This window comes from Artibeus jamaicensis, unplaced genomic scaffold (genome assembly GCF_021234435.1).
Source record: "Artibeus jamaicensis isolate MK-2021 breed Jamaican fruit bat unplaced genomic scaffold, CSHL_Jam_final contig_704, whole genome shotgun sequence".
Taxonomy (NCBI): Eukaryota; Metazoa; Chordata; class Mammalia; order Chiroptera; family Phyllostomidae; genus Artibeus; species Artibeus jamaicensis.
Genome location: NW_026521931.1, coordinates 294,041 through 305,729, shown reverse-complemented (window position 1 = coordinate 305,729; position 11,689 = coordinate 294,041). Strand labels below are relative to the sequence as shown.

Below are 11,689 nucleotides of genomic sequence, written 5' to 3'. Positions count from 1 at the left end.
AAAAGTGTTGCTATGCAAAACAGCTCTCAATGGCCTGGCTCCATTTGTTTCTTCCCCCTGGGGGGAGGTGTGAGGACATCTTATATGTCTCTCCAATATTCCTATACACTTTGAATTCTGGACACTATTCCAAATCTTTTTTTTGGGGGGCCCCCCATGGCTGCACCCTGTATCAATAGCTGTGCAGACATCTAGAGAGAGATGGCCAATTGAAAGCTGCGTGCACCCCTGAGCCTGCCCAGGGAAACCACCTTGTGGTTTCTCAGTTTTCTGGCCCTTGCTCCAGCTTCAAGAGCTCCTGTAACTTCGGTGATTTCCCTACAGAACCTCTGGGCTTGGAGCCATTTAGAAAACTCATTAAAATAACACACAGCTGAAAAGTTGCCTCAGGCATCTTGACAAGGATTTTTTTTTTAAGTTTTTAATTGATCTCAAAGGAATGGAAACTATTTCAGGACCCAAAAAAGTAAGTGTCAGGAAAACAAGTCCTTGTGGAGTTCATTAAAACTTTGCCACTCTTAATTACATCAGGAGCGCTCTCAGCAGGCAGCTGCTCTGGGGGCCACGGAGAGACACTTGGCCTTTTGGGGACAATTCCTGGTTGCTCAGCAGTGAGGTCCTAGATTTCATGTTTAAGTGGCGTGAGCAGACACTATCCTTGGAGGCTGAAGTTCCAAGGATCTTATCAGTGGATTGAGCTCTTTCCCAATTCCTACATTTATGCAAGAGAATAACAGACCACATAAATTACAATACTTTCCAGGCATGGTACTAAGACCTTCACATGAAATATTTATTACCAATCATCACCATAATATTTAAAAGTGAATATTCCTTGCCTTCCTGTTTATTAAAGAAGAAGCATGTTCAATCAAGTTTTAAAAAAACCCATCCAAGGTCATGTAAGTGATAGCCCCCAGATTTAAAATTGATTCCAAAGCCTTTTGCAGTTTTCAGCTGACAGACCCCAGTGTGAACTTCAGCGTACTCTGTCTAGATCCACTCACAGGCTCTAGTTCAGCTACCCAGACAACCATCCTGTTGGTTTCTTCCTTGACAACAGCAAGAAGACAAAACTGGGCAATGCTAACTCAAGACATGATGACAAAGGTCATAAGCAAAAACTTCAAATTAACATTATTCCTAAATTATCATTGCCCGCTGCCAGCATATGTCCGCCCCCGTTGCTGTTAACCCCAGCTCAGTCCACCATCTCCTCATCACAGTCCATTCAGATGCCTTTGTTAGGACACACATACAATAGAATGTTTCTCAATGGACAGACAGCAAGGTGATGCCCAGACAGCAAGGTGATGCCCAGACAGCAAGGATTCAACCCTCTCGGTTCTTCTGTCAGCCTTAATACCAAGGCACAGAGGAATGCTTGGGCTTCAGAGGCTACAGGGCTTGTCTGGGTCTTCCAAGAGCCGATGCCCAGACAAGGTTGGATGAGCCAGGGAAACGCCATGAAGAAAAATGAGGGGAACCCAGGGAAGGCTGGGAGAGCCATCTGATGAAGGTCTGATTCCTGTGAAGGGAGAGCAAGGCAAATGCATCACCTAGACTCACAGCCAGAAACCGATGGTTCATTCAAACTTGGTCATTTGAAGAAAGCTTAATAAAGGTAGTGCAGAACCCTGGGCTGGTAGCAGCACTCCTTCACAAACTCTAGGCCTAAAGGACAAGAGGAGACTGCTGTTCCTAGGACCTGGAGACAGAGAAGAACGTGCAGAAAGGGCGGCCAGGTAGAAACTGGAATCCTAAGTCACTCGGACCAGTCTGCACTGAACCTGCAGGAAATGGATAAATACTAGAGCTTCCTTCTTCCTGGTCTCTTGTCTGTTTCCAATGAACCAAATGCAAGGAGAAGCCAGAGGGCAGTGAAACCTCATCGTGCCGGACACACACCTGGGCAGAGAGAGGAGAAGGCTGGGTATGGAGGGGCAATGGGAAGATGCTCACAGAGCATTTGAGTTGTGTGTTTATCGGAACTGGCCATGGTTTTGGACTCCATCAGATCAGAAATCTCAGGGGCATTTCACACATTTTATTTACAAATATTTACTTAGAGAAATAAATGCCACTGTGAAGAGTCACAAAAGGTACACGAGTTCACAGTGATAAGAAATGAGAGAAAAAGTTTCTCCGAAAAAAATATCAACTAGTAGTTATAAAGAGTAGTGACAGAATTAGAAAATCACAATTTTGTAGCCAGTTTAATAATTGACTTGGTCAGTGGATGCTAAAATTATTCGCTGAAAATAGTGTTAGGAGACAGGTTCTTCACCTGATCTCCAAGATCCAAACTCAGAATGCTAAATGATTCTGAAGAAGGAAGAAGGTTCTGTTATGATGCAGAAATCAGATGGAAACCACTTAACCAAGTCACCAAATTTAACATTACTAATAATGCTGTAGGTGGACCTCTTGCACCTCCCGATAGGATGCACTAGGCAGAACACAGCATCATCCATGTAGAACTCCTCCGAAACGAGTCTTATCGGAACCTAGACATGAGGAATCCAAGTTTCAGACATTCTACAAAACAACCAGCCTGGACTCTTCAAAACTGAAAGACAAAGGCGGAGCAAACCCTTTGAGATTAAGTGAGACAGAAGCGATAAGAAACTAAATGAAATGCTTGATTAGACCCTGAATTGGAAAAAAACAACCACCAAAGAGTCATTAGTACACAATATTATTGTACTGATGTTAAATTTTGTGAGTGTGATAATGGTATTATGTTTCATATTTGTTTTTAGGAGAGACGTGCTAAATCATTCAGGGTTGACTAGGTGTGTGCATACCTATTTTATTAAAGTTAATCTATAATGTCTAAACTCACACTTTTACATGCTTCAGTGAAAATATATTTGAATCATATATATTTATTTTGTATATATTATTACATAATTATATGTGTGTTTATATAAATTTATAAATATTTATAACAAATATATAATATTTAACCTACACTGTAGATTTATATATACTATTTACTATTTATATATTATATATACTATATATACTATTACTATTTTTAAAAATATTTTATTTATTTATATTTTTAAATAATTAATTTATTTTCATTGCTTTTCAAGTACAGTTTTCTGTCTTTTACTCCCATCCCAGCCCACCCCCCCGTGCCCCCACCTCCCTCGCATTTCCACCCCCCTTAGTTGTTGTCCATGTGTCCTTCATACTTGTTCCTGTAACTCCTTCCCCTTTTCCCCAGAAATTCCCTCCCCTCTCCCCTCTGGTCCCTGTCTGCCTGTTTTGCATTTCAGTGTCTTTGGTTATATTTTGCTTGCTTGTTTGTTTTGTTGTTTAGGTTCCTGTTACAGGTAAGATTGTATGGTATTTGTCTTTCACTGCTTGACTTATTTCACTCAGCATAATGCTTTCCAGTTCCATCCATGCTGTTGCAAAGGGTAGGAGCTCCTTCTTTCTTTCTGCTGCATAGAATTCCATTGTGTATATGTACCATAGTTTTTGGATCCATTCATTTACTGATGGGCACCTAGGTTGCTTCCAGTACTTGGATATTGTAAATTGTGCTGCCAAGAACATTGGGGTGCATAGGTTTTTTTGGATTGCTGTTTCAGGGTTCTTAGGATATTCTAGTAATGGAATTGCTGGGTCAAAAGGCAGGTCCATTTTTAGTTTTCTGAGAAAATTCCATACTGTTTTCCATAGTGGTTGTACCAGTCTGCAATCCCACCAACAGTGAACTAAGGACCCCTTCTCCCCAGAACCTCTCCAACATTTGTTGTTTGTTGCTTTGTTTATGATGGCCATTCTGACTGGTGTGAAGTGGTATCTCATTGTGGTTTTCATTTGCATCTCTCTGATGGCTAGCGATATTGAGTATCTTTTCATGTGTCTCTAGATCCTCTGTATGTCCTCGTTGGAGAAGTATCTGTTCAAGTCCTTGGCCCACTTTTTCATTGGGTTGGTTGTCTTCTTAGAGTGCATTTCTGTAAGTTCTTTGTATATTTTGGAGATCAAACCCTTGTCTGAGGTATCATTGGCAACTACGCTTTCCCATACAGTTGGTTCTCTTTTTATTTTAATACTGTTTTTGTTACCGAACAACAGGTCCGAAGGAGGGGCAATATTTGGCCCACCTAGGGATGCCAAAAACTGCTACAGAACAGGGGTCCCTCCCAAGGACAGAATGCTAATATCTACTCGGCTTTTCTGTCCACCGCCAATTGGAAAGACATCTCTCAATGCCAGAGATTTGTGAAAAGGAAACAAAATGTTTATTTAATGCTATTCAGGCCTAACACTATCACTAAAATATCAAAGTCCTTTAGGGTATACACCTACACCCACACAGCACTCCCTTCTCCCACTGTCCCAACTCTAGGTACCATAAATCAGGAAAAGAGCACATGTCCCTTTTTCAGGCCTCTGGCACCATCAGCTGTGTGGCTGTGCAGGCAGGATCTCTCTCTAGTTAATCCAAAGTCATGTAGCACCCTCTCACAGTCCACTGGCAAGAGTTCTTTGTACCCAGTTCCAGGCAAAGTCTCTCCTGCTTTCCAGGCCACACGGCCAAAGGGGGCACCCCAAATCCCCGTGGGTCTCTTCTACCAAAGCTGCAGGGGTCCGTACTCCACCAAAAGCACGTGTCTTTCTTCCTCATCTGGCTGCAGGGATCTCCATTCTGGCAAAGCCGAGTGGTACTCTTTCACCCTCCTGAAACCCCGTGGCCCTCTCCTTACCTGGGCAGTTCTCCCCTCATGTCCCAGAGCCCATCTTTTCCAAGCTCTCACACCGGCCCCCTCTCCCTTTCATCTGGCTGCAGGGGTCCCCATTCTGGCAAAGCCAAGTGGTACTCTTTCACTCTGCTGAAAACCGCATGGCTCTCCCTTCAGTGGCTGCCAAGCCTGGCTTACTCTCTTCTCCCTGGCTCAAAACTTGGCCACAGCTATTTAACATATCTATGAAACCAGTTAAAGGTTATAGATATGTTAAATAATTATTCCAGAGGTTAGCTGCAAAACTGTTGCTATGCAAAACAGCTCTCAATGGCCCTGGCTCTATTTGTCCCTTCCCCCTGGGGGGGGGGTGCACATCTTAATATTTCCTGGACACCCTGAACTCTGGACCCCATCCCAAATCCTTTTCTGCCCCCCCTTGTCTGCACCCTGTATCATTTTCTTTAGCCATGCAGAAGCTTTTTATTTTGATAAGATCCCATCTGTTTATTCTTTCCTTTATGTCCCTTGCTCTAGGGGACATATCAGTAAAAATGTTGCTGCATGAAATATCTGAGATTTTCCTGGCTATGTTTTCCTCTAGGATTTTAATGGTGTCACAGCTTATATTTAAGTCTTTTATCCACCTTGAATTTATTTTGGTGTATGGCCAGAATTCCGTCCAGTCACAAACAACTGATCCAGTTTATCATCCAGTCATGTGACCAAAATGTGTCCCAGTAAAGGCCACTCAGAACTGCAAGCTTCCATTTGACCTTGTCAGCTTCCAAACACAAGGTCGTCTGAGCCAAACTGTGACGTCACCACTTTGTGCGTCTGGCATAACTGTGCTGAGAGACAGTATCATTCTGCAGGTGGGAGCCTTTGCTGAGGCTCTGATGTAATGTTAGATTTCCTTACCTCTCTTTGTTTACTCTCAGCTCCTCCTCCTCCTCCTCCCCACTTATCCCTGATTTTCACTCAGATTCCCTCCTTTGGAAGGGATATCAGGTTCAGCCTGTGCTGTTACTGATCACTGGTAGCTGAGCATGTGTCTCATTCCAACCACATTTGCAGAGGACAGGGTCACACAGGGGCAGGACTGGTGGGCCACCTCAACCACCAGGCAACACAGCTGTGTCACTGTCACCCTGGTGTTGCCAGATGAGGTAAAAACACAGGCACCCAAGGAGCCATCAGGAATCCTGGCACAAATGTTTTCAGGTAGAGCTATAGTGTCTTGCTTAGGGATTAGCCCTGCTTCTGGGACAGGGAAACAGAAAGTGGGATAATGTGACCAAGAACTGCACAGTGGTACCAGCATCCCCCACACCCTTTCCCTCAAGTACCCCCAGAAAAATGGAGGAATCTGCGAGGAATCTCCGGGGACTCTCCCCGGACCCTGCTCGTGTTAAGTGTGAGTGCACCCTCAGGAAGGTGTGCAAGCAAATCCTCCGTGCCTTATCTCCCTGCTTTTGGATAACAACCGTGTAGACTGCTGTTCGGAGTCTCTGACAAATCACCCGCTTGGAGGATGATGGGCAACAGAATATGCCCACGTGCTGGGCTCTCTCTCTGCCTGCTGTTGGGCCCACGAGCTGGAAACTGCATTCTCTGGTCTCAGGGAACATGAGGTGGCCGTCCAAACTGGTCCGGCCCTTACTCCTTTCATCACAGTTTCCGTTAGTTCACCAGACGTATTTTCGGAGTGGCCACTTTGAAGCCCTTGTCTGTGAAGTCCAGCATCTGGTCCCTCCCAATTTCTTTTGCCTGCTTTTCTTTTCAGGGTATGGGTCATACTTTCCTATTTCTTTACATGTCTCATTAATTCTTTGTTAGAAGCATGTACATATATACAAAACACAACTATACACAAAGGACATGGACACACAACACAGGCAGCTCATAATTGCAATAAACATGTTCTCAGGTATGTACGTCATCCATCAGCATTGGGCACTTCCTGTCATCACAGCTCTCATTTCAACCTGCATTTATAACCCCTATGGGTCTGGTGAGGTCCTGTAGAATTTTGATTATACTTTCTATTTGAAAGCAGAATGAAGAAAAATCAACGCACTGACCATTTAAACAACTCCCAAACTAAATTACCTGAAAACTGGTTTTCAAGTCGTTGTATTTTCATTGATGTGGTAAATATCCAACTCAAAAATGAACAGGTTCTCAGAAAGTAATGGCAGTCATGCAATTGACAGGAAATAACTGTAAATTGTTATTAATTGTATTTATGGAGTAATTGTGTGTGAAAAGGTCAAAAGCCCATGTTTTACATGGAATCTTGAAAAATGAGAAAAGAACACAAATTTGTTAGACCTCATTGAGCACATCCAGCTGGGTTCTGATTACAAGAACTGGGATTCACGGGGTGGGGGGAGCTATTTTTCTCTACAGTTTTGAAAAGCTACCCTTCCATGTTGTTCAATTCCATTTTCTCTGATTCTGGGTTCCTTAGGCCACGTTTTTATTTTTTGTACACTTCTCAGATTTTTGACGAGAGACCTGGGGTACCCTGGGCAATGGCAGCAAAGACTCCTTTTCCTGGGAAGAAGTGTCCCCGCTTCTGAAGGCGGAGACTGGCCCCTGAGAAGTCAAGCTGCTGAGAAGCCAAGAAAAGAGCTACTTGCTCTGAAGGGAAGTCAGAGAGCACAGCAGGGGTCGGGTCTGGTCTCCGTGTCCACTCCTCCGGCCCTTCGCACCTGCCCTGTGCGCACCTGTGTCGCCTGCGGCCACGGAGAAGGAGTCCCCGCAGGCCATGGGTGCCCCGCGCAGGGACTCCTGCATGGGCTCTGAAAGCGCTCTGGCCTTAGGGACCCAGGGAGGCGCCCAGGGGCCGCAGAGGCTGCACTAGGGACGGCCCCCCCCAGTGGTGGCACACTCCCTGGGTCGTGGGCCTTCGAGGAGCACTGAACACCAGGCTCGGCCACGGAGGTCCCAGTGCTGGGCAGCCCTGTGCACAGGGCCTGCCATTGAGGCCGCGCCCCTTGCCCTCTGACCTCTCTCTGGGCGCTGGACTTGCTCGCGCATCTTTCTAGGTGACAAGCTCTTTGTTCTATTGATCCACCGAATGTTTCTCCTGTTTTAAATTTCAGTGTTTCCTACTCTTCGTTATTTCCCTCTCTGTGCTTGCTTTGAGGGTATTTTGCTCTTCTTTTGCTAGGTTGTTGAGTTAGGAACATGTGTTATTCTTTTGAGATATTGCCTCTTTTCTGTCCTGTGCTTTTACCGATGTTTTTCCCTCAGCACTTTGATATGTTCTATTTTCATTTTCAGTCAAGTCAATGTATTTTTTTTATTTCCCTCGAGACTTCTTTGACTTATATATTATTCAAGCATTTTGGTGGGTTTTTTTATGTCCAAGCATTGGCAAGTTCCCGATCTTACTTACATTGACTTTTACTTTTCATCCAAGAACTCATTCTGTATAAGTTTTATTTTAAAATTTTTTAGCTGTTTTTTTTTTGTGTGTGTGTGGCTTAGAATGTCTAATTTGGTTTGGTCTGTCAGCACTTGAAAAAATGTGTACTTTGCTGTCATTGATGGAATATTTTATAAATGCTGGTTAGATTCTTTTGGTGGCTGGGGTTGCGGAGTTCGTCCACAGTCTTGCTAATCTTCCGTCTAGTTGTTCTGACCCTGGTTGAAAGGGGGTTGCTGAAGTCTCTAACCACACTTGTCTCTGTCTGCCTACAATTTTACCAGTTTTTACATCACGGATTTTGAATGTCTGTTGTTTAGGGCATACACATTTAGGGTTGCCTTGTCTTCTCTGCGGAGTCAACTTCTGTCACTATGTAATATCCCCCTCCGCTTGTGATCATTCCCTTTGCTTTGTCTGTTATTAATATAGCATTCTTCCTTTCCTCTCATTAATGTTGGCATGATATACCTTTTGCCGACCTTTTATGCCAGTCTACCTATTTGGTTTATTTGAAGTGAGTTTCTCACAGACAGCATACAAGGCACAGAAGGAAGAGTAATGCTTTCCCTATACCCAGCCATCCATTGTCTTTAGGTTGGCTTTTCTAGACATTGATTTTAACCTAATTATTGATACTTTAGGGGTTAAGTCTGACATGTTATATTTTCCAGCTCTATTTTTTGTTTATTTTTCTTGCCATCTTTTGGGTCACTTGGACATTTGTCTTACAATTCCACTTTCATTTATGTGTAGTGTTTTTAGAACACCTCTTTGCAGAGTTTTTCACTGCTTTGGATAGTTCATTTGTTGCTCTAGGTATTGTATGTACATAACCACATTCAACTAATGTTATTTTTTTAATAAATTTTTTTAGATTTTGGTTTCTTATTTATCTTTAAAGATAAAGGGAAGGGAAGGAGAGAGGGAGAGAAACATCAATGTATGGTTGCCTCTCATGTGTCCCCTGCTGGGAACTAGCCTGCAACCCAGGCATAAGCCCTGACTGGGAATCAAACCGCGGTTGTTTGGTTCGCAGGCCCACACTCAATCCACTGAGCTACACCACCCACGGCATTAAACTAATGTTATTTTTGAAATATAAACATATTACTTCTTTTTATGTCTCCTTACTCTCTCCAATTTATAATTGTCTTCAGTGTTTTCTCTATGTAAGTTTAGAATAACACCCGATGATACCGTGGGTTTTTCTTTTTGAACCATCAAATATAATTTAATAAACTCAAGAGGATAAGAAAGACTATAGAATTTACTGACAAATTTGTTTACCATAACTTTTCCTTCCTGTTGCTTCAACTTTCCTTCTTTTCTACTTTTTTTTTTTGGTTGTTTAGAGAATTAATTTTTAAGGGCCAGTTTCATTGTGTGTAGAGTTCTATGTTGACAACTTTTAATTTTGGCTTCTACAGTGTTTAGTCAGCTATAATCTTATTGTTGTTCCTTCTAAAGTAATTCATTTTTTTCCTGGCCAATTTTAAGCCTTTTTATTTATCTTTCATTTTCAATAGTTAGACTAATATATTTCCAGTGAGGTTTCCTTTTTCTTTTTCACTTTTTTTTATTGTTGTTGACATACAGGTTTTCTTTATATGATATCCTGCTTGAGTTTTTCTGAGCTTCCCAAATCCATATCATTGATATAGTTTGTCAAGAGATATAAAAATAATATGCAAATGAAGTAACTAGGGAATAAGTCTGCCTTTCCTTCCGTATGTTGTAAAACATAAATGGGAGGTAAAATAAGAACAGAAGCCAAGGAGAAATGGGAACATTTCTATAAGGAGTTGTAAGATAGTATCATCCTATTTTTGTTCAACACTGACTATTTTTCAACTCTAGTTCGAGCACTTGGAAATTATTGGCGACCCCACAGTGAATCTCATTCCTTCCTTCACTTGATTCTCAGCTGCTATTATAGAAATAAGCAGCTCTGTGATCATTGTAGGTATTAAGCTACTCTCTATAGCAAGAAGTTTTTCCTCTGGGTGTTTATTTCTCTGAAATTTACCACCTGTTATCAGGTGATGTGAATGTTTATGATTAAACTGGTTACTTAGGGAGGTGTTAACACTGTTTCTGCAATTCAACAACAACAACACAAAGATGTTTTCTTAAGACACTACTAATCTAGTTCTTGAAGAAATGGGCTCTATAAATTTTTATAGCATTAGCATACAATCCACAATCCAGATGCCTCATCTCTGAACAAAACTGCTCAGGGACTATCCTTGTACATCAAAATTTTCCCCACTTTCAGTCTTGGATGATTCACATTCTCTTATCAAACTTTACTGCTAGGTAGTTTTTCTGACTTTTAAGTCATCCTCAAACTACATCTCAAAGAGAACAGGTTCTGCTTAACCAAAAGTTCTGTCCATCCTTCACCTGGACCTCACCTGCAGCACCCTATACAAGGCGTCCTTCACCTGAGCATTCCTCAGGCTGTAGATGAGCGGGTTTAACAATGGATTGAAGAGATTGTAAAACAGGGACAGTACTTTTTCTTGTTCCTTTTTATGAGGGGACTCTGGGACCATATAAATAACCATGGCAATGCCAAAGAAGAACCCGACCACACAGAGGTGGGAGGAGCAGGTGGAGAAGGCCTTCCTGCGGCCCTCCCCAGACTGGATCTTCAGGATGGCCCAGAGGATGCTGGTATAGGAGACCACCACCAAGCAGAGGGGCCCGACTAAGACCAAGACAGTAGCAGCGAAGATGACAGCTTCATTGAGCCAGGTGTCAGCACAGGCCAGCTTGAGGACAGACAAGATCTCACAGAAGAAGTGGTTGACTTCCTGGGGCCCACAGAAGGGCAGCCTTAGAAGGAGAAGCACGTGTACCAGAGACAGGACAAATCCAAATGACCAGGATGTGGTGGCCAGGACTGTGCACACTTTCCAGCTCATGATGACTGTGTACTGCAGGGGGTGGCAGATGGCCACATACCGATCGTAGGACATGGCCACCAAAATCAGACACTCTGTGTGAGCAAATGCTAGATACAAAAATGTCTGCAATGTGCATTGGACAAAGGAGATGGCTCTTTTCTGGGTCAATAGGTTTGCCAGCATCCTGGGGACACTGTTGGAAGCAAAGGACATGTCAATGATGGCCAGGTGGGAGAGGAAGAAGTACATGGGGGTGTGTAGTCTCTGGTCCAGACAGATGAGTGCAAAGATCATGCCATTTGCCAACAGACTGAAGGTGTAGATCAGGGAGAAGACCCAGAAGAGGAGAACTTCTGTCTCTGCGCTGAGCTGGAATCCCAGCAGCACAAACTCCGAGACCCATGACCGGTTCCCCCCCATTCCTTACAGAGACCTGGTCAAGAACTGAAGTATGATAAAGGTCAGGGCTGGAGAATCAATAAAAATTGAAATTACTTAATACAAAAGAACATATGTGCATATGCTAGTCTCTGTTTCAATTATTTTCAGTCTTAATCTAATAAACATTTCAGAACCACATTTATGAAGGAAAGACAAGCTGTTTAGCATAATGTGAAGTTGTATCATTGGTAATA

General features: G+C 42.9%; 1 protein-coding gene across 1 annotated transcript; it reads right to left on the bottom strand.

Annotated features, from left to right (window-relative positions):
* Positions 1–10,544: 10,544 nt before the first annotated feature.
* LOC128628360 (olfactory receptor 2A5-like) lies at positions 10,545–11,474 on the bottom strand. Its single transcript, XM_053671815.1, has one exon. It carries the CDS (start codon positions 11,472–11,474, stop codon positions 10,545–10,547), a length of 930 nt encoding a protein of 309 aa, XP_053527790.1.
* Between the last annotated feature and the right edge of the window lie 215 nt (positions 11,475–11,689).